General features: G+C 35.6%; 1 protein-coding gene and 2 pseudogenes across 1 annotated transcript; all 3 read right to left on the bottom strand.

The window, feature by feature from the left end:
• Window positions 1-6,464: 6,464 nt before the first annotated feature.
• LOC149155514 (uncharacterized) lies at window positions 6,465-7,553 on the bottom strand. Its single transcript, XM_089440547.1, has 2 exons — window positions 7,355-7,553; window positions 6,465-7,265 (listed from the first exon to the last, which is right to left on the bottom strand). The coding sequence occupies exons 1-2, from the start codon at window positions 7,514-7,516 to the stop codon at window positions 6,648-6,650; spliced, it is 780 nt and encodes a 259-aa protein (XP_089296673.1). The 5' UTR covers window positions 7,517-7,553; the 3' UTR covers window positions 6,465-6,647.
• Window positions 7,554-18,886: 11,333 nt separating this feature from the next.
• Window positions 18,887-19,720, bottom strand: LOC149155513 (mitochondrial outer membrane protein porin of 36 kDa pseudogene; annotated as a pseudogene).
• A 290-nt stretch (window positions 19,721-20,010) lies between these two features.
• Window positions 20,011-21,625, bottom strand: LOC149155512 (lycopene epsilon cyclase, chloroplastic pseudogene; annotated as a pseudogene).
• Between the last annotated feature and the right edge of the window lie 1,468 nt (window positions 21,626-23,093).

Genomic DNA, 23,093 nt, shown 5'->3' with positions numbered 1-23,093 from the left:
ATATCTTGTTGTTGGAAGGAAGAATACTTTGTCTTGACCTCGTTGACCTTGGAAGGAGTTATCTTTCTCAAGGAAGCTCTCAAGAGGAAGTTGGATTAGGGTTTTTGCAACTCTTACAGGGCCAAAGTTGTAGGTCAAAGAAGCAGTCTTGAAGCTATGAGGTCGAAGTTGCAGTATGAAGTTGGTTAGTGTTGGATCAAGGAAGGACTCCACAAAAGGAATGACTTGGTACTTGGAGAGGGACTTGGTCTAGGGTTTGGGTCTTTGTTGTCTTTATTGAAGTAGATTCTATAAGAAGATAAGAGTTTTATGGGTTCCCTTTGGAGGAGTTTTGCCCTGGTTGAGAACCTAGTTTTTGTGTCCTCTATTGTTGATGTTTATGGTCTTGATATTTGTTTGATGAAAAGATCTAAATAAAGAACACAAAAAGACTAACTAAGTTCACAAGCAATTATTAAGGTTAAAGAAAATTGATTTAATAAGCTGCCACTTTGAATTTTCCAATAACGTTGTTATCCTAGGATAGGAGCCCAAATAAGATTAGAAGTTTAATGAAGAAATGTGATTGGGTGGAATATGTGTGTCATTTATGTGATTGATATTGGTAAATTTGCTTTCATTTTATTTAATGTTGTTAATATCCTAGTTGTGTTTTTATTCATCAAATGTAATTTTACTCAAAATTAATTACCTGATTGCTAGGGGTAAGAAAATTAACATTCCATATCCATCTCTACCTTTTCTAATGAACACAACCCATAATAGAGAAAACTATGGGAGCGATTGGTTGCAAATTGAAACTTGGATTCAAACTAGAGTGCCTCTCACCCAAGGCTAGAATCACATAATTGTATATATGGGATGAAACTTATTAAAGCCATCAAAAGGAGCAAAAGTGGAAAGGGGATCTAAGTAGTTGATTTCCAAAAATCCTCTGCATGGGCCTTACCTTTGTGAGCTTGAATGAAGGAGACACGACCCATAAACCTTCAAGTGGCCACTTCTTTTATATGTTGCAATGATACACCACCATGCATATGGCTCTACCAAATCTAAACAAACCCATATACAAAAGAAAGCATCCATAATTCCAAAAAGCTTATGGGAATTGCATCCAACACATAGATTAACCATGAGCGAAGCTGCTTGAAGTGAGAAAGGGGAATGGATTTCCCACACCCCAGCCTTATTTACACGATGCAACTAGTTATTTTCTAGAATAATGAGCCTCTCGTGCCTCTGGCTTGGGTTAATGTTTGAAACCATATCTAAAGAATTTGGAGTGTGCCTACAAACCTATTTTTTATTAGGGTCCCAAGTTCAAGGTTGGATGCAATTTTAGACAAACGATTAACTTTTGAATTCAACTCCCTTTTAACATGAAAGAATGAGATGTTTGCATATTGGGGAGACATGTGAGTGACCCTTCAAATCAAAAAGAAAATATGATTGACAATTGTGAAGGCTTTGTCGTTTAATACTTTGATTATCACAACAAGTATCCAATAAAAATTAGGGATTGAATATTTTCACTCTTGGCTAAGAAAAGTATTAACCATAGTGAATATGCCTCCGCAATGCTATTAAATGTCCTTCCTAGACCCCAAGAAAAGCGGTTCCTCCAAGATCTTGGATGATCCCAACCCCACCTTCCACCCTAGGTTGTAACTTACTTTTAATACAAATATTATTTTTTGAAAAAATAATAAATAAACATTAGGATTCCTATAACAAGTAATTGTAATTCATGAATACTACTCTAAAGATTACCATAAAAGCAATCCAACTAGGTAGCACAAAATCAAATTTTCTATTTTTTTACCATTTACTGCTCTTGCATAATAAAATATATAAATACAGGTTTATTTCATCAAAATATATAAATACATGTTCATTTTGAACAAAAAGGTTTGAAGCCTCCTCGATGGGGGTGACGGATCAATGGATGGACAAGCGGATAGGTTGGTGTACAATGCTTGCCTAACATCCACACACTCAAGGCCAAATGTTTAAGTTTCATTATGGTGGTAGGCACAGGTGTCAAGGCCTAGCATGCAGACTCTCTGTTCGTGGGTGTCGGTATTATAAACCATGTATCCCTTGAGGTTCCGCACAGTGAGTTGTAGTGGGCGATGAAGGTTTGGCATATTGTGTATTGGAGGGTCGAGATCTGGAGCACCCAGCAGTATGCATGGCTCTGGGCTGGCGAGGGGGAGGAGGAATGGTTTGAGTTGGCCTGCGGACCTCCTCTCTTGGTCAGCCCGTGGGATCCTAGTACGTCACTGACAACCAAGTATAAGCTCTGCGACTGAAGTGCTTGTCTCCTCTTCTCTGGTTTCTTGTCTTGGCGAGAGGAATTGGCTTAGTCGTGGCTCTCTTTCTGCCAAGAATTGGGAGAGGGGAAACCTCATAATAACTCCGGGGGTGTTGATGTTCTGGTGCTCGGTCTCTTGGTCTTTGTCTGCGCCCTAGGGTCAAAGTTTCGAGCAACTCTTACTGCTCTCCTCTGGAGCAAGGTCTGTGTGCAAAGGTTGGGAGGTGGCATAAAAGACAATAGGCTATCAAGCGCCTATTTAGATTAGTCATTTTTCATTTTGATAGTATGCCCCGTCAAAGGGGTCGTCCAAGGCATGGGGGAGGGGCTCCTCGCCCTAAAGGTCATCAAGCTAATAATTTTGACAACCATTCCTCTTTAGATACAAGTCAGGACTTTGTAGCAGCAGTGAACAGTTCGTCGGCCCGCTCCCCAAGAGGAATTGTTTCTCCAACCACCTTGGACTCAATCACTAATCAACTACACCATATACAATTGAATATCGGCATTATGAGGGACCAGTGCAACGAGGACCAGAATGAGCTAGTGGCCTACATCAACGATGTGCGGCATGTTCAAATTGAAATCTTGGACAATCTGGAAAGTATGCGTCGCCACCACCACCGCATCAATGAGCATCTTCACTCCCTAGAGGCGCAAGTCAAGCACATTGACTTCCATATGCATGAATGGGTTTCCATCTTTGTTCCACCCCTGTTTTTCCACCAAACCAGCCTCCTTGAGAGATGTCTTTTCTTGGTTATGTATTCCAGTTTTGATGTTAGTATGGTATGGCCTTCAGGCCTAACGGAAATAAATGTAAATGGTGATTGTAATCAGCTTCTCTCTGGCTCTCAAGTGCCAAAGCATGGCTAGCATATTAGAACAATGCCATGGGAGAAGAATTTTGTACTCAAGTTTCCTCTTATGATATAATGCAAACTTTTTTACCAACAAAATAAAAAAACAAAAAGGTTTGAAGTCATTACATCAAATCTCATCATGTTACTTACGGGAATTAAACCAACCTAAGAGGATCCCAATCATTCCTCACAACCACTAGAAACCGGCATAGATCCATCTTAACTATGGATCTATCAAGTACCGAGAGGGATCAAATCTCTCGAGGTGCAAATCTATTTTTTGAGTGCAAAACTTGAGGAAAGGAATAGGATAGGAAGATGATTGCATTCCATTTCAAGAGAGTTAGTCCATTGGTTTTGCAAGTGCAAGAGACTCGTCATATAGGCGTTATGAGTTTCATTGAATTTTTCCAACTCTATTAGCTTAGCAGTAGTGGCCATCAAGGCTGTGTTGTTTCATTGATTTGTTTCTTCACGACTATATCCATTTTTACATTGAGAAAACTAGGGGACTAATTAGTTGCAAAGTGAAACTAAACAATACTCATATTAAAACTAGAGTGTCTTTAACCTAAGACCATAATTACATGAGTGTATCTATGAGATGAAATCAAATTAATTCAAATCACTTAAATCCATAAAAGGAGCCAAAGTACAAAAAAGACCCAAGTAATTGATTTCCCAAAACCCTCTGACCTTACACTTGAATGAAGGAAAGGTAGCCCACAAACCAACAAATGCCTGCTTCCTCTATCTATTTCAATGATACACCACCGTGCTTAGAGATATACCAAATCTAGATAGAACCATATACAAAAGAAAACATCCATAATCTTAAATAGCTTCAAGATGCCTCCACCACATAGATTACCCATTCATGAAGTTAAGAAGGGGAACGGGCTACCCACACCAAGTCCTTACTCATATGATGTAGCTAGATATTTTCTTGGGTAATGTGCCTCTTGGGCCTTGGATTAATGTTTGAAACCATATCTAAGAAATTTGGAGTGTGCCTACAACCTCATGTTTTTATTAGGGTCTCAGGTTCAAGGTTGGTTGCCATTTTAGATCAATGATTAGCTTTTGAATTCAACTTCATTTTGACAAGATATGTTTACAAATTGTGGATATGAATATGATTGACCGACGTGAAGGATTTGTTGTTTAATAATTTGATTAGCACTAAAGTCTCCAGTAACTAATATGAATTGAATATTTTCACTTTGGCTAATCAAGGTCCTAACGAAAGCCAATATGCTACTTCGACAATGTTCTTAGATGTCCTTCCTGAACCCCAATCAAATTGGTTCTTCTTGGATCTTCGATTATTCCATCCTAATAAATGTTATTTATTTCCCAAAAAACAAATATAAAAATAAAAACATATACATAACCATTTCTATAACAAGTATAGTTGATGAACAATATTCCAAAGACTTTTTCACAAAAGCAAATCCAATTAGCAAGTAGGAAATTAAGTTTTCAATTTTTTTTAACAATTTTATTTTTATTGTTATAATAATAATAATAATAATAATAATAATTTAATTTTAAGATCATAACCAAGCTAGATACCAAATTGTTGTATGAATTCTCTTGTATAGGACAAAAGAGTCTAAGCACAATGATTTGACTTCTAAAGCACAATGATTTGACTTCTAAAGCCTATGGAAATGTAAGTATTCTACCAAATTCTAGATTTGAATATATGAATATTTATAATTTATTGCTTTGCATAATTTAAATTTAAGTTTTATATTAATTTTTAATTTTTCTTTATCTTTAAATTTAATTTACACTAACTCATCACCATTATTTATTATTTAAGGAAAAGCACACCACATTATCAATAAATAATAATAATAATAATATGAATCCACTTTATTAATTTACTAAATACCTTAAATTAAACATAAATAACTAATATATATATATATATATATATATATATATATATATATATATACACAATAATGGCTGCAAGTTAATCATTCTAGCTAAGAGATTGATCAATATTAGAATGTCTGAAAATTCTATCAAATAATTTCATGACTTGAAGAAAAATAAACTAAGATGCCCAAAGATTCTATCCAATAAATATTATGACTGGATGGTTTTTTTTGTTTATAGCACTATTAATTTTATTTTGTCTTTTAATATGATGTATATCAAAATTTAACCTAACCAACTTATTTTCATAATTTTCTATCTGCAAAATATTCTAATTAAATGAAATCTTAAGAATATCAAAACTCAATTTATATTAATGGAGAAAAAAATTTAATTTATATAGTCTTCATTTTATATAATATAGCAACCTAACTCCAAAAAAAATTATAATATCAAGTTACTAAACAGCATAAATTCGTAACCATGAATGATACGGGAAGGAATATTAAGCAGAGAATGCAATTCTTTCACGTCTAACTATATTGTGCACAGATGACAATTCTTTCATGTTAAAACCCTTGACTCAATCTTGATATTGATATGTAATTTCAAAGCAATATATCACTTTTAAAAGGTCAACAAATCGAATAACAAATATATTTACATCGTAATTAATATATATATATATATATATATATATATATATATATATATATATTAATCCTATCACATTAATATCAATATAATTTTAATGTGGTTCGCTCGAGGTACTTTAAGTGGAAGTAGGCGGAGATGGGATAGTCGTGGAATGAAGTCTTACATAACCAGAGATCTTAGGTTCTAATTTTATGCTACTTTCCCGCAATAGCGGGGTGAATAATAAACATGTAAATTCGAAAATCAAAAAATCCTACCAAATTTACAAAAAAACATATAACTTTAATGTAATATAATAATTTCCAAATTATTTGAAATCAATCTAATTAAAATTTAAATCTAAACAAAATAATAATAATAATGTTGAATTTAAGCTTGTGTGATCCATAAGTTTAATGAGAAGAATTTTTAGGGGAAATCACAGTATTGTCGACCAATTTTGAACCAACAAGTCTGGTTCAACTTATCTTGACTACAAACCACATTCGATTCAAAACAAAAATACTATAATGTGATTTTGGCCCAAAAATCTTCTCATTAAATAATAATATTATTAATCTCAATCAATCAATTAATAATATTAATGGAATACATTCTCACAATAAATTACATTATAATCCATTAATAAAATACAAATTTTATATACATATAATTTACGACAAATATTTGAATGCAATCAATCCAGATCTATCCTTAATTTGACAATAAAACATATTAAAAGAGATTAAATAAATTGCCTGATAAATTTTACGAAAATTAGGATTCACATGGTTGCAAGAGAGATTTAGAGGCCAGAAACATCACGACTCTCTTTAAGTTGGAATATGTAGAGAAAACGACTGAGAAAACAAAGTCAGCCAGAAACATTAATTCAAACCATGCCGATCGACCTTTGGAAAAAGGTGAATCAGATACACATCAATTCAGAGCATGCCGACCTTTAAGAAAAGCGGAATTTTAACAGTCCGGGCGTGATGAGGAGGGTCTCCCCATGCCGCCTCGAACTGCCGAACGAAGTCGTCGCTTAGCAGCCCTTCCTCATTCACCACAGCCGACCATGTTCTGAAGAAACTCAGGTACTCTTGCAGGGTCCTCGTCTCTTCGATCTCCAATTCAATGACCGACTCTCCTCCCGCGGCGGGATGAGAAGGGAAAGGAAAGGGCAGAGTCCTGTACTCTTCGAATACCCATCTCCCGCACGGGTCGAAGAAGGGCAGAGTACGCTCAAAGAACCGCTCGAACACTTCGTCCACCGCCGGACTGACGGACGGTTTTGTGTACACCCACACAGCAATCACTCCCCCGGGCTTCCTCAGAACGCGCTTGACCTGCGCGTAAAATGTGTTCAGATCGAACCAGTGGACTGCGGCGGCCACCGTCACGAGATCCACCGAACTTTCAGGGCCGACAATCGAATCAAGGGCGTCGTCCGTCAGCAGAGGCGGCGTGAGGACGTACCTTATGTTGGGCCTCCTCTCCGCCTGCTGCAGCTGCTCCTTGCTTATGTCTGTGGCTATTACCCGCTCGTAATATTCGCTAATCTGCAGCCAAAAAAAAAAAAAATTATAAACAGCCGCGATGAGACCTATCTCAACTGGGTTTGGTTATGCATGTGAAGGCAGAGACTGACTTGAAGAGCAGCTTGTCCATTCCCTGTGCCGACGTCCCACGCAAGTTCGTGTTTGGGCGTGAGAGAGGAGAGCAAAGAGAAAAGCCGAGGCGGATACCGAGGCCTCGCGTTCACATAATCCTTGGCCACGCTCCCGAACACAAACGCTCTTTCTGTTGCCATTCTTTCGGGAAAATAAGAAGTAGAGCAGAAGCAGATTCTCAAATTTATTCCGGAAAACTAACTCCAATCCCAAGGATTAAAACCAATTGTAGAGTCGGGTCAAGGTTGATTTTGTCGTCGCCGTTTTCGTATAATTAGAATTATATTTTTTACATCAATAAATTAAGACAAACAAGTTTTTCCATTAAATTAAGTCCATTGTTAAGGGATTATTAAAGTTTACGGGAGAGTGGTTTATATATTTTATATATAATGAGGTATAATGAAGTCTTTTGAAAGGATTATTATATATTTTTGGTGATTTTTTTTATATGGTGGGAAAATCTATCATTATTCAATTGTCAAATTAGCATTGAGGAGAGTTATTTTTCGTTGCCAATGGTGAATGCACGGTGACTCATCACTGTTATTTAAGGAAAACTTCTCCACCTATAATAACCTTAGTGGTCCATAACGGGGCAAGCTTTCACTCTTGCCAGATACCTGAGTTTTAACATATTCTTATGTCATGAAGAATTATTCAAACTTTTTTATATGTTGAGAAAATTGTGTAAGAGTTTTAACATATTGTTATGTCATAAAGAAATATTCAAACTTTTTTATTATGTTGAGAGGCGTTGTCCAGTCAAGTGTGGAACTGTCCTTTCCTATTATATTATGTAAACATTTTCACTCATTCAAATTACACAAAAACAAAAATAATTATAATTATTTATTAAAACATTTTCTCTAATTGAAATTACATAAAAATTACATATTTTGATTTCTCTAGACTCTAGGTATATCTGGAATTCACATGGATCTAGAATGGTTTATAATTACTTTTGTTGAAAAAACATTATAATGCTTTGTAACTATTGAAAGCTTTTTAAAGTAAGTTTTTTTTCCTCCTAAAATTTGTCTAATAATATTATATTTATGTGTTATTTATCACCATCACTATGTTTCTTCAATTTATACACATTTTTCTCACTCTTTAATTTATATACATTTTTTTTACTATATTTATTTAATTTATGCACATGTTATTTTATTTTATTTTATTAATACAAATAATTTATTTATATATTTTTACTTTCTTTTAAATTTTTTAGATAATTTAAATAAAAACTTTATTATATTATGCTACTTCGTAATACTTATGTTGCAACCAAGCTTATATTTATCATTGTAAAATTATTTTAAATAATGATATTTTTTTTACAACTATATCATTTAATATAATATTATTTTAATTTTAATTTAATTCTGTTAATTTATCATATTTAAAAATTTAAATCAACATTTTCAACCAACAAATATGGTTGGTCACATGATCCAACTTCATCATTTGTATCAAACGATAACTTATTTGTATAAATAATAACTTAACTTTTAAAAAGATGATCTCAACCCCACATAAGAACTTGAAAATTAAAAATACACTATGACAATAAAAAGTACACTTCAAAATGTTTTATAATAGAATGCAACAATTATTTGAAGCAATGTTTTATAATAGAATGCAACAATTATTTGAAGTGACTCCTCGTGGCATGTTTCGAAATATCCATTTCCAACTTGAATGTTTATATATGTCATCTTTTGAATTATTTTTGGTGGTGTCTCATTGAATCTAAGTGCATTATCCTCTGTTTTATGTTCTTAAATTCCTTAGTTTTATGGGATAAAGTTATAGAGTTACTTGTTTGGGTTATTTAACAATTATATAGCAAAGTCAACAAATTTTGTGATGTCACTACTAAATATCTAAGTACACACTCTACCAATTTAGATTTACCATTCAACCAATTAAGTGAAAGTGTAAATTTTTTTATTTTTTTTCACATGAAGAGAAAGTGTAAGCTATAAAAGGATAAATTTGTATATATAATCAACGATATCCATAAAACTTCATAATCACTATGGAAGTTCTTTGGTAAAGGTCATTTTAAATCTCTTTTTCTTAAATTTATCTCTATATAATATAATTATTATAAATTATTTTTTCCAAATTTTAATAATATATAAATTAAAAGATCAAAATACAATTTCAACATCTCAATCATCCTCCTCAAATTTATAGTAAGGACATTACTTACATAAAACTCTATTAACAACAATTTCATCACTCTTTAATGTGGCTTAAAGGATGTTTTCCAAATTTAATGATAATAACTTCAAGATAATTTTATTTAAATATATTATTTTTTATAATTAATTTTACATTTTATGAAGATGTAACGATGATGAATAATTTTTAATATCGAATAGTAAATTGTTAAGAAATTGATATTTTGTGTATTATATGTTTTTTAAATTAATATAATAATGGTTTGTATATAGAGTGTTAAGTGTTGATGTTGATGTTAGATTTCCTTAAAATCTAGTAAAGTGATTTGCAATTTTAAAGTATAAAAACTTGGAAATATAAATAATTGATATGTTAGAAATTTAAATCACAAATACACTGAGTTTTCTAACTTAATATGCACAACATAAGAATAAATCAGAAGACAAATACATCAACACATAGAACATAAGATATAGCCAGGAAACCCCAACTCTGGGGAAAACCTGCAAAATTGTGTGTCTTTTATTATTCTTTGTCAACAAAGGATTTTTTTATGAGAATTAGGACAAGGGAGGAACTCCCTTTTATCACAAGAACCATTGATCAATCCTCCAAGATGAATCGACCCCTTACCTATGCACTAGATATGCAAAATCCCTACACATATTAGATAAATTGTGCACAAGTTAGGGTGCAAAACCTCTCTATTGTGTGTATTTGTGAATGGTATGATTGTGTTGGGGTTGTAAGAGATCAGCCCTCACTTGATTTCTTCTATTATCTTGTATCATTGCGATATTTTGAAACCCTCGGCTCTTCCTTCACTGATCTGAGACACTTTACTCGTGCTCAGAGGTTAATTGCAAATCAGATCACAGTAGCTTATTGGCATGGCATGGAATAATTAAGCATAGATTCAAAGCCAACATGAAAGTTATAAGTTAAGAATGATTTCATTAACATATTCCCACATGAAAGCACACATACAAACATGACGGAAATACAAGAAAGCCAATAAACCATCATAAAGATGCATGAGAATCCATAATGAAAGCAAATTACTTCTTATTAATGTTACTGAAAATGCAAGTACATGTCCTGCAATCCATCAAATCCCAATAGTCGAACATGGGTTGCTCATATCATTATCCAATGCAAAAACCCTAACCTCACCACCACTCACCCTACAAGCATCCTGTTATGAAACCAGCTCAAGAAAAGATAGAAAAGATAGATCAACGCCTTAGAATTCAGCCTCTTCGAGGGGGCAACCTCCTTTACATTACATAAATGAACAATTCTTGGATGATAAAAATGACAAAACCTCCTTTCTATATATAGGAGTCTAAGGAGTCACAATATAATCCAGCCGACCTAACAATAATAATATAAAGCCACAAAAATAACAATAGAGGGATTCTATGGGGCACAAAAATAACAATATGGGGGTAATAGGGGCACAACAATATAAATAAGGGGTATAACTACAATAGTAATGGGGTAATCACTAGTATTATAGGGACCCAACATGCCCCTCTCCTTCAAAAAAGTGTTGTCCTCAACGCTTGAGTAGTTCTGGATACTTCTGCATAAAATTCTCATCCTCCCATGTGGAATCTTCAGCGGATAAGTTCTTCCACTTGATAAGATACTCTGAAATTGATCGATTTCGTAGCTGTCGAGTTCTTGTTTCTGTGACTGCTTTCGGTTCCAATATAATTTTTCCTTCCTCGTCAAGTTCTGGCAATATTGTTTGAATTGGGAGCTTGTCACCTATAACCTTCTTTAAACATGAAACATGGAAAACTGGGTGCAATCGAGAAGCTGCAGGAAGCTCCAATTTGTATGCCATAGTACCAATCTTTTGCAACACCTTGTACGGACCATAATACTTTGGTGATAATTTATTATCCTTCTTAGCTTGCTTTAGGGACATTTGCTTATATGGTTGTAGCCGTAGGAATACCCAATCACCTACATCAAAACTTCTTTCACTGCGATGTTGATCTGCCTGTTGTTTCATTCTATTTTGTGCCAACACGAGGTTATCCTTTAAGAGTTGGAGGACTTGTTGTTGATGTTCGATGTGATGTTCCACTGCCTGAACCTTAGAATTTTCTCTTAAATATGATGTGATGGATGGTGGTTGATACCCATAAAGTGCCATAAATGGGGTCATTTTTGTTGCTGTATGGAAGGAAGTGTTATACCACCATTCAGCCAGAGGCAACCATTTGACCCATTGTGTCTGTTTATCAGATACAAAGCAACGAAGATATCCTTCCAAACATTTTTTTACTATCTCAGTTTGCCCATCAGATTGAGGATGATAAGATGAGCTATGAGCTAACTGAGTACCAAGACAAGAAAATAATTCTGTCCAAAAATTTCCAGTGAAAATGGGATCTCTGTCACTTACAATAATCTTTGGGTTTCCATGTAGCTTTTGAACTGTTTCCATAAATGCAGTAGAAACTGTACTGGCTTTAAATGGATGTGATAATGCACAAAAGTGTGCATACTTGGTAAGTCTGTCAACTACCACCATGATGACACTCTTTCCCTCAGACTTGGGTAAACCTGTGATAAAATCCATTGAAACCTCCTCCCAACGTTGGCTTGGAATGGATAAAGGTTGTAATAGACCTGGTGTCTTAATTGTTTCAACTTTATTTTGCTGGCAAACCAAACATTCCGCCACAAACTTTTGAATATCTGATTTAAGGCCATCCCAAAAAAATTCCTTCTTAACCCTGTGGTAAGTTTTTAAAAATCCTGAGTGCCCTCCTAAGGGAGAAGTGTGCAATTCCATAAGAATCTTTTGTTTTAGCTGGGAATTCTTACAGAGGTATAAGCGATCTTTGTACCATAACGAATCATTTTGCCAGCTAAATGTATCAGAAGTACTGGAATCTTGTTGTAGCTTTCGAATAAGTGCCCACACTTCTTCGTCATTCTTCCATTCCTCCCTTGCTTCGTTTATCCAATCTGGTTGGATAATAGAAATGGCACACAACAATGCTTCCACATCCTCATCCTTTCTTGAGAGTGCATCTGCCACCACATTTTGCTTCCCTTTTTTGTAGATGATTTCAAAGTCATAACCCAACATCTTTGTGACCCACTTTTGTTGCTCTTCAGAGGATAATCTTTGTTCTAAAAAGTATTTAAGGCTATCATGATCCGTTTTTACCTTGAAGTGTCTTCCCATTAGGTAGGGTCGCCATTTCTTAAGTGCATGGAGTATTGCCAACATTTCCTTCTCATAAATAGCTTTGCTTAAAAACTTTCCCTTGATTGGACGACTTTCAAAAGCAATGGGTCTTTCATCTTGCATTAGAACAACACCAATTCCATTTCCTGAAGCATCACATTCCACAATAAAGGTTTTTGTGAAGTCCGGTGTAGCTAAGACCGGTGCTTGGCACATTGCCTCTTTAAGATGTTCAAAGGCCTTTGTTGCTTCTGAAGTCCATGAAAATGAATCTTTCTTCAATAATGTTGTTAGAGGTGCTGCTATTCTCCCATAATTCTTAACAAACTTGCGATAATACCCTGTCAACCCAAGAAATCCTCGCAGATGCTTTATGGATGTGGGGATTTTCCATTCCTTAATGGCTTTAATTTTGCTAGGGTCTACCTTAACTCCTTCATGAGATACAATATGACCCAAATATTCCACCTCCTGGACTCCAAAGAAACATTTGGATCTTTTTGCATATAATTGTTTCTCCTCCAATAGTTGTAGCACCCTGTCAACATGTTCAACATGATCCTTCCAAGACTTGCTGTAGATTAGTATATCATCAAAAAATACTAACACAAATTTTCTAAGGAATGGTTTGAAAATTGAATTCATCAAACCTTGAAATGTTGAAGGTGCATTGGTAAGGCCAAAAGGCATGACCAAAAATTCATAATGACCCTCATGAGTTCTAAATGCCGTTTTCGGAATGTCTTCAATCTTCATTCTGATTTGATGATATCCCGAACGAAGATCCAACTTGGTGAAGTAAATTGATCCATGCAATTCATCCAGTAATTCATCAATAACAGGAATGGGGAACTTATCTTTAATAGTGAGCTTGTTGAGCTCCCTATAATCCGGACACATGCGCCATGATCCATCCTTCTTGTGCACCAATACTACTGGAGCTGAGAAAGAACTTTGACTCGGTTGAATTATACCAGCCTCTAGCATTTCTGCAACCATACGTTCAATTTCACTTTTTTGGACATAGGGATATCTGTACGGCCTGATGTTTGGAGGAACACTTCCTGGAATCAGATGAATAGCATGATCATGATCACGCATAGGTGGGAGACCTTTGGGAGTCTCAAATACCTTGGAATGATTGTCCAGGACTTTTTGGAGATCTGGAGAAATAGATGATTCCAATGTGGAAACATCTAGCGAACATAATTGTGCAATTACACCTCTTTGCTCCTTTTTTAGAAGCTTTGTCATGCCATTAGAGCTGATTAGTTTCCCTGCAATACCCCTTAATTCAACTTCCTTTCCTTCCGTAGAAAATTTGATGAAAAGTTCTTGAAAATTAAAAGCTATTGTACCCAAGGATTGTAGCCATTGGACTCCTAGTACAACATCAGCACCTCCCATTGGAATGGAAAGCATTGGGCTAGTCAATACATATTCTCCCATGGATAGCTTGATATTATGGCACTTTCCAGAGCAATTTATTGTTCCTCCATTTGCAATCATCACTTGACACTCTGGTGCTGGATATAGGAAGCAATTCAATTCTTTTGCTACCCTACAATGAATAAAATTGTGGGTGCTTCCTGAATCAATCAACACTATTACCTTTTTCTTCTTGATTTGTCCTTCTATCTTGATGGTTTGAGGAGTGGTAATTCCCGCCAATGCATTACAAGATATGGTCGGATTTATTTGTTCTTCATCTAGGCTTTGTTCCTGGAGTATATCTTCTTCTTTTGACCTTTCTTGCTCCTTTTCTTCTTCCTCTTCACAATCTATGTAGAATAATTTCTTCTCAGCACACTTATGACCTTTAGTGTATTTGCTATCACAACTGTAACAAAGCCCTTTTGCTCTTTTTTCTTCCAATTGTTGTGGTGTCAACCTTATAGGTTGTGGAAGACTAGGGGCAACAACACTTCCGTCTTTATAGTTGTGAGTGGTATGCTTCCTGGTTGCCATAATTTTGCTTTCCATTTTTCTTGCTAACCTGAATGCCTTCTCTAATGAATCAGGTTCCCAAAGGCGAACATCATGTTGGATATTATCCTTTAAAGACCCTATGAACACATCAATCCTATGCTCCTCTGGAATATCTTTTACCCTTATGTTCAATTTTTGGAACTCCTCAATGTGCTCCATTACTGAACCCTTTTGTTTGAGACTTATCAATTGGCTAAAAAAAGTGTTGCTTTTTGTATCTTCATAATGTGCTATCAATTCTTCCGTAAAAATTGCCCAAGTGATAAATTGTTTACGAGAGCAAAGCCATTGATACCATACAAACTGATTTGGTTCCAAATATACAGTTGCCATACGTACCTTTTGTGCGTTTTGCACATTATTGAGATCGAAGAATTGCTCCATCTGTAATATCCATGTGGCGGGATCCTTGCCATCAAACTTCCTCATATCGATTTTTGGAATATGGTGATTCTTCGATCCAACATTAGCGTCTATGGAATCATGATTAACATTTCTTTTGTTCTCATCATGAGTTTCCTTTACTACCTTTTCACCATTAGTGACCCTTTCTTGTAGCAACTTCTTCAATTCTTCCATGTCTGTCTTCAAATCTGTCTTCAAATCATCCATCTTAGCTTCCATGCCCTTTATCTTAGATTCCACGCTATTTACCTTAGATTCCACGCCACTTATCTTAGCTTCTGTTAGCTTTTGTGAGCGTGACATTTGTTGCACTTGTTCTTGTAATTTTGATATATCATGTAGCATTTCTTCCTCTTCTTCATGAGTCATGCTAGAGCTTTCAGGTTCCTTACTAGGTGTTTGCATTTTCTTTCCTCGGGGCATCAGTTACCGATAATAATGCTTTACTATGCCCTTTGAATTCCGTTAAACCAAGCTTACACAAAAATTTAAAAAAAAACTACACACCTTTTTTCACTTTATAGAAGCCTGATATTGAATCTGATGTATCTCTGTAATTTCAGATCATCCAGTTCTAAAATTGCTACCTGTAGTAGCCTTCTGCATCCTCTTTCCAATGCCACAATTCTGAGCCAAATTGGATTCTCCAAGGAAGAGTTATGTGAAATCTCCCACAGTGACTTGCTTTTAGACTAGTTCAGTAGAGCGAAATTGTACGACGTGCCACGAGTCACTGTTTCAACCTTTGAATCTGAAACACACATACAAGAAACTACAGTCTGTCCTCTTTCTGTACCTTCTTATGAAATTTCAATCCGATCCCCAGAGAGAAAGTTATGACGATTTTCCCCAGGTCACCTGTTTTGAATGTAATTCAGGAGTCTGCCAAAAGACCAACTTCCTCAGATCATATCTCCGCAAATATCGTGCGAAAAGTTCTGAAATTCGGACCCAAGGTTCAGCGCGATTTCTTCTCAAATGGGTTTTTTTGCGACTTCTGAAACGTCACAGAAAAAAAGTTATAGCGAAAATGCCACGATGACCTGTTTGGAGCAGCGAAACCCTAGAATTCAAAGCTCTGATACCAAATGTTATGAAACCAGCTCAAGAAAAGATAGAAAAGATAGATCAACGCCTTAGAATTCAGCCTCTTCGAGGGGGAAACCTCCTTTACATTACATAAATGAACAATTCTTGGATGATAAAAATGACAAAACCTCCTTTCTATATATAGGAGTCTAAGGAGTCACAATATAATCCAGCCGACCTAACAATAATAATATAAAGCCACAAAAATAACAATAGAGGGATTCTATGGGTCACAGAAATAACAATATGGGGGTAATAGGGGCACAACAATATAAATAAGGGGTATAACTACAATAGTAATGGGGTAATCACTAGTATTATAGGGACCCAACACATCCAAGAGTCGGATGCTTTTAGCTTTTCAAGCCCAAATCAACTTCTAATGCTAGCCCTAGCTCAAGTGCTAAAGTCCCTTACAAATTAGGTATGAGTGTATAATTATAGAAATGAAGTGAGTGTTCACCTATTGTGACCTTTCATCTACCCTCATGACCCTTGAGTTTCCTCACAGCTCTTTCATCTCTAATGATTATTACATGCTTAAATCAATCTCAACACAGCTATTGATATTATGATGAAAAATATTTACATTATGGCAATAGATGAATTATGAGGAGAATGCAGAGGTTTCTCAAAACCCGAGAATGCTTGTTGCATATATGTTGTGATGATATGTAGATTTACACAGGCTAATGAACAAGGTGGCAATGTTCATTTGCCATGTTAGATGTTTACACAGTGCCTTAGGCAACTACATGGAGCCAGTTTTCTTGTTTGTTGAAACCCTAGTTATCTAGCCTCGATAGGAAACCCTAGCTTCCTTCTCCTAGGCCAGCACTCTTATTTCCTCTCTTCTACCTACAAGCAATTTATAATGGTTACAAATATTTGCATGTGATTTGCATTCAAAGAATAAAGTTAGAAACATGACAAATTGATTGAAATAAAGATAATAATTTGGACCCATATACAGTTTATTTCCACATCGTAACATAGCATGTGCAGCATCACTCTAAGCTTCCCAACCGTGTTTTAAAAGAGGGTCATAGCCAATGTTGATTGTCATTTTTCTCTGGTGTCCCTTTGGCCTTTTCCTTTTCTTTTGCTTTCCTTTCGATTCATCTACTGGGACAATGCAGCTTTTTGTTTCTAGTTGTTATCCAAATGCATTATGGGTTTTATGATCCTCATTTATTTCATCCTCAATATACACATCTTTTCCTGAACTTGGGTGGAAAATTCTTTGTTGGCTATCTTGGAAGTTTTGGAACAGTAATTGGGTATAATATGGTTGATTCCCTCAAGAGTTGATGCACATCAAGCAAATCATAATGATGAAATGCAATATGAGCTCAAGAAATTGTTTCATCTTTATAAGATAATAGGTGATGACTATTTTATCTAAATAATAGCTTACTAGTGTCCCATCTTGTGATCTTTCATATGTGATTCATTTATCTTATCTTACTTTGATTTCCCTTTACTTATGTAACCTACCATATATTTTACCTTTTCACCATGTTCAACGATTGCATCTGCACTTAATAATGATAAAATGGGCATATGAATAGTATAACTTTGAAACTAATTGTATTCATCATTACTTTCTCCAGCTTATCTCTGAGACAACAAACCATAAAATTCTTCACAACTTCTTTCACATTTCAATTGATTTTGTGGGATAATTCCCCATGTCTATGTCTAGCCAGAGCAGTTGATCACTTTAATATTTTTGTAAGAAGTTGAGTTGCTCATGAATATTGTGATCTTGAATGTTGTGTGCACATAATAATTGCTCCAACATCTTGAAGTCTATTTGTAGTTGTGAGAACCAAAGAATTCACACTAAAACACACTTTGGAGTGATGATGTTTTAAAGGGTCTTGAGGATCATCTGCTAATGATGGATCAAAACAATTCAAATCAATATGCTCTATGATAATACTTGTTGGAGGGAAGATCAAGTCTGGGTGCAGTTTCTTTTCACATGACTAGTTGCAATTTAAAATATAGTATTGTTAATAACAAATTGCGCGGCTTATGACTTCAGAATAATCGCACTAGAGAGTCACATATCCAATCAAATATTGATATAACAATATTGTTGTCAATTTGAAATGTGAATTATCAATTACAGGGTAGGAGCCTTATCAATTATTGTAAGGTAGCATTGATCCATGTCAACTTCTTTTGAATCTCACCATCTGAAAGGCGCCCTCCACCACTAGACATTGACCTTTATTAACTGCAAATCACACTCCGCAGGTCACACTTTTCAATGACGGTGCCACTAATAACTTTAAGTGCGACCTGGGATAGGAGTCTTCTTGAGTTTCATTAGAACAAGTCACATTATTAGGTTGCATGGGAAGGAGAGGGTTGTGAAAGCAATTTGCGACCTCAACCTGGTCACATCTCATGGTTACAATGCATGTCACAAAAAGAAAAACGTCACTGCCAACTGAGGACGTGACTTGTGCCTTGAATGGGTTTAAGACCAAGTGCATCTTCAATTTCTAGTTTTAATGCATATCATAAGTGTGACTTGTTTAAATTCGCTCAAGTTCATAGACTTCATTTTCTCTAGCAATCACTTTCGTTGCTTTTCATTTAGATCATCTCAAGGCTTTAATGCCAATGACAAACCAATTTTGGCACTCTTATCAAGAGCCTTAGTGTCGAATTCTCCATAAATTGTTACTAGTGATTAGGACTCCACTCGTGTTGAATAAGTGTGCCAGGTTTCTGACGATTTTCAAGTCTTGATTTCATTATGGTAAGATGATCATTAGCATGAGAACTCTCAATTGTATAAGTGTTCTCATTTGTCGAAAAATTGTGGGTGAATTCAACCACAGCTGCAGTATTTGAAATAAGATTCACTATATGTGGATAGGAGGCCTTCATAGTGTCCCTCTAACCTCTAATTAGCTAAGATCACAATTGCAATGTACTCATCCTTTGAAACACCAATGTCTGCAATGAAAATGTGCTTGACGTGTTGTCAAATGCCATATCATCACCAACTGAAGTTTCATCATTACCAAGTGCACCAGAGACCTCGCCAATGGGAGTAGGTTCCAAACTAATGCTTGAGCTCAATCCCACATGATCATGAAAGTATTGCAAGTCCACCTTGTAAGACTTTTGATCTAGTATTTTGAAGCTGAAAATAGTCTTTTCATGTGGAACGGGTTGATCAAGAGCGGTTGTTGTTAATACGTTCAAATTTATATCAAATTTCACATCCACGTTATGTTTTGATACTTGTGTTGTGTGTTGAGATCTCGAGAAAATAGTTCACTTTTCTTTACACTAGTCGATGTAAATGCTAGTCTGATCCTTCCTAGTTAAAGAAAAACGTGTGTGATGGACACTTGGCACAATAATATTGACTGTTGGGGAAGGCAACTGTTACAAATTGGAATATTGTCAATACTATTTGCGTACTCATTATATTGCTTGCGCAGAGAGGTTGCAAATTTTATTGGTAAGGAAAAGTCGCATTTTCCAGTTGTAAGGGAGGTTGCGCTTAGAATTTGCACAATGAATCCATGGCATGCACCTTAAGTAGGGAGGCTGCAATTTTTATTGGTAAGGCCAAGTCGCACTTGAGAATTGGGACATGTGGAGATGGCAAGTCGCCGATGAAGATATTAATGGGAGATCACTACCATTTCAGCACGCAACTTAAAGAGCATAATTCTCCAAGAAAGAATGCAGGTCACATTTCTCATTTTCCAATTAGGTCGCATATGTCTGCATCAATTTTTCTCCTCTTGGATTTGATATCAAATGTTTTATTAAACAATAACGCATGTAATTTTGAGCCATGATAAACATGACCAATGCAAACTACATAAGATCAATTAAAGAAATCCTTGCCCCAATGAATCATTTCCACATCCACTCAGGTAGCTGAAATTTTTTTCAAAGAACATTCTAGTCCCATCATTATTCAACTGCAAAATCAATTCAAGCCCAAAAAGAAAGAGTACCCATTGCCAATTTTTCCCTTGAGAGCAAAGACTTTCCCATGCTCTCGACGCTGCATTTTTTGTGCTTGGCTGATATGGCATTATAGCTCCATCACCATTTTCGTCCTTCAGACAACTTGCAATAGTTGTTTCGTATGATGGAGCCTTTGAAAAAGAGAAGTCAACAGAAAATCCAGTGAATGGGAGAATCACGCATGTTGCAGCTTCAAGGCCCAAAATGCTTTGTCTTGTGTTTAGCAATGATCCACCAAAAGGAATTTAAGACCATTCCTCCTTATATAAATGTGAAATTTGTACTCTCAACATTTTTAGGCATGTAATTAGTCTCTTCTCCAATGGTTCAAATGACATTGCAAGGCGTGAAGCTAAACCAGTTTCCTCAAATAAAATACATGTGGATGATTATGGTATGGCATAAAGAGATGTTGGACTTCAAATTAGATTTTTGTTATTTTAGTTCATCTAGTCTTGGTAATCCCATGAAAAGCATTATTTCAAGGTAGTAAGCAGAGCTTTCAACTTTGACCTTCGTGCCATACGTGGTCTGCACACCCACTAGTGGACCATCTACCTCATATTGCAAAAAACTTCCAGACGTTGCCCCTGATGCAACAGTAACAACCCTACAGGGAACTACCACTCCATTTTCACAAAAGAGAACATTATGACCATCGTTTGCTTTGATAAACTTCCCAAATTTGGAATTGAGAAATAGCACTCTGTCTTCAACACACCTGAAACAACCAAATATTTTTTAACTTTTCTTCACGAAGGATATTTCGTCTCATATGACCATAGGATCATCAGTTAAGGGGAGCTTGTTCCTTTTAAATACACAATTGTATTTTTTCAAACTTTTCTCTAAACAATTTTCAAGACCAAGAGCTTCAAATTCATCCTCCCAACACACCATAATTATTAGTAAATGGCATATCGGGCCCAACAAGACCCACAACTAGGCCGTGTTTAGCTGATTCTGCTACTAGTTAAAATCTAGTTGGACCACACCCCATGACTACCAAGTCCGAAAGTTCATCTCCAAGTCTAAGCAGTTGCAACTTCCACCAACAAGCTCTTTGAGAATGTGACATGACATCAACGTATATGACTCCACAGCTATATTGCAACCGAATGAAAGGCCACATAACACCTATAACTTTGTTGGAGCAAAAATCACAGCAGAAACTAAATAATCACACACAGCATAAACAAACATGAAGACACAGCGATTTTAACGTGGTTCACCAAACCAATTTGGGCTACGTCCACCAAACAGAGGCATCGGCAATCTCATTCATCAACTGGAAGATTACAATAGCAGAGTTTCTCATTTGCTCTCCCACTCACCTCACATCCCTCATTACGCATTTGCCTCTATGGGCTTATATTTTATAGCTGGGAGTAGAAACTGAATCATAAATTCACTCACAACAAATATAGGATGCAATAGCTCCTCATCAAGATTAAATGGAGTCAATTTAGCAACAAATCCTATTGTTGTCACATTCACAAGATTTTCTCCAAATTTAATTAAAATAAATCTCAAGAATCTCCACCTTGATAACAATTAGCCTGATACCCTGTTCCATTATTATTTTTATCTTTTCTGCAAGCCAAAAGAAGCCAGACACCTTCATAGCTTCTCTAACAAAACTGGTTTCGTGAACATGCCTGCACAGTTTTCCTTTGTATGCACTTTTTCAAGAGAGACTCCCCTTTCAGTGATAACCTGTCTTACAAAATGGTACATGATAGGTATATGCTTTGATTTACTATGATAGGCAGGATTTTTAGCCAAGTGAATTACACTTTGACTATCACAAAATAACTTGATGTTGTCCTGCAACCTACCAAACTCACCAAACAAACCTTTCAACCAAACCGCTTCTTTGCAAGCATGTGAAGCAGCTATGTATTATGCTTTTGTAGTGGATAAAGCAACAATGTTTTGTAGCTTTGACATCCAGCTTATAGCTCCACCTACAAGATTAAAGACATATCCTGAAGTTGACCTTCTCTTATCCAAATCACCTGCAAAATCGGAATCAACATATCCACAAACAAATTCACTACTTCTGTTATAAGTGATACAATAATCACTTGTGCCTCTCAGATACCGAAGCACCCATTTCACTGTTGACCAGTGTTCTTTTCCTGGATTTGCCATATACCTGTTGACAACCCCTACTGCATGTGAAATATCTGGTCATGTACAAACCATTGCATATATCAAACAACCTACTACATTGGCATATGGAATTTGAGACATATATTGCTTTTCTTCATTTGTATTAGGACATAAACTTGAAGAAAGCTTAAAATGGGAATCTAAAGGGACTGAAACAAGCTTCACATTGTTCATACCAAACCTCAAGAGTATTTTCTCAATATACTTCTTTTGTGATAGCCACAGCTTACCATTGCTCCTGTCTCTGAAAATCTCCATGCCCAAAATCTGTCTTGCTGCTCCTAGATCTTTCATATCAAACGTCCTAGCCATCTGAGCCTTTAACCTGTTGATCTCACTTATGCTTTTGCTTGCTAAAAGCATATCGTCAACATATAACACTAAGATAATGAACATGCCATTATTCAATTTCTTAAAGTAAACACAATGATCATATTCACTCTTATATAATTTTGACTCATCATGAAAGAATCAAATTTCTTGTACCATTGTCGAGGCGACTGCTTCAGACCATACAATGATTTCTTGAGCCTGCAGACAAATTTCTTGTTGTGATTTTGAACAAACCCTTCCAGTTGTTCCATGTAAATCTCCTCATCTAAATCTCCATGTAAAAATGCAGTTTTAACATCTAGTTGGTG

This window comes from Pinus tabuliformis, chromosome 9 (genome assembly GCF_031772625.1).
Source record: "Pinus tabuliformis cultivar Carrire ecotype Pingquan chromosome 9, CPIR1, whole genome shotgun sequence".
In the NCBI taxonomy this organism is placed as follows: Eukaryota; Viridiplantae; Streptophyta; class Pinopsida; order Pinales; family Pinaceae; genus Pinus; species Pinus tabuliformis.
This window is presented reverse-complemented; position numbering and strand designations above follow the sequence as displayed.

Excerpts from the sequence above, each read along its gene's own strand:
- LOC149155514 (XM_089440547.1), bottom strand. The coding sequence starts at position 7,516 with ATGGCAACAGAAAGAGCGTTTGTGTTCGGGAGCGTGGCCAAGGATTAT. Across the intron at positions 7,266-7,354 it reads ATGGACAAGCTGCTCTTCAA|ATTAGCGAATATTACGAGCG; the intron begins GTCAGTCTCTGC and ends TTTTGGCTGCAG.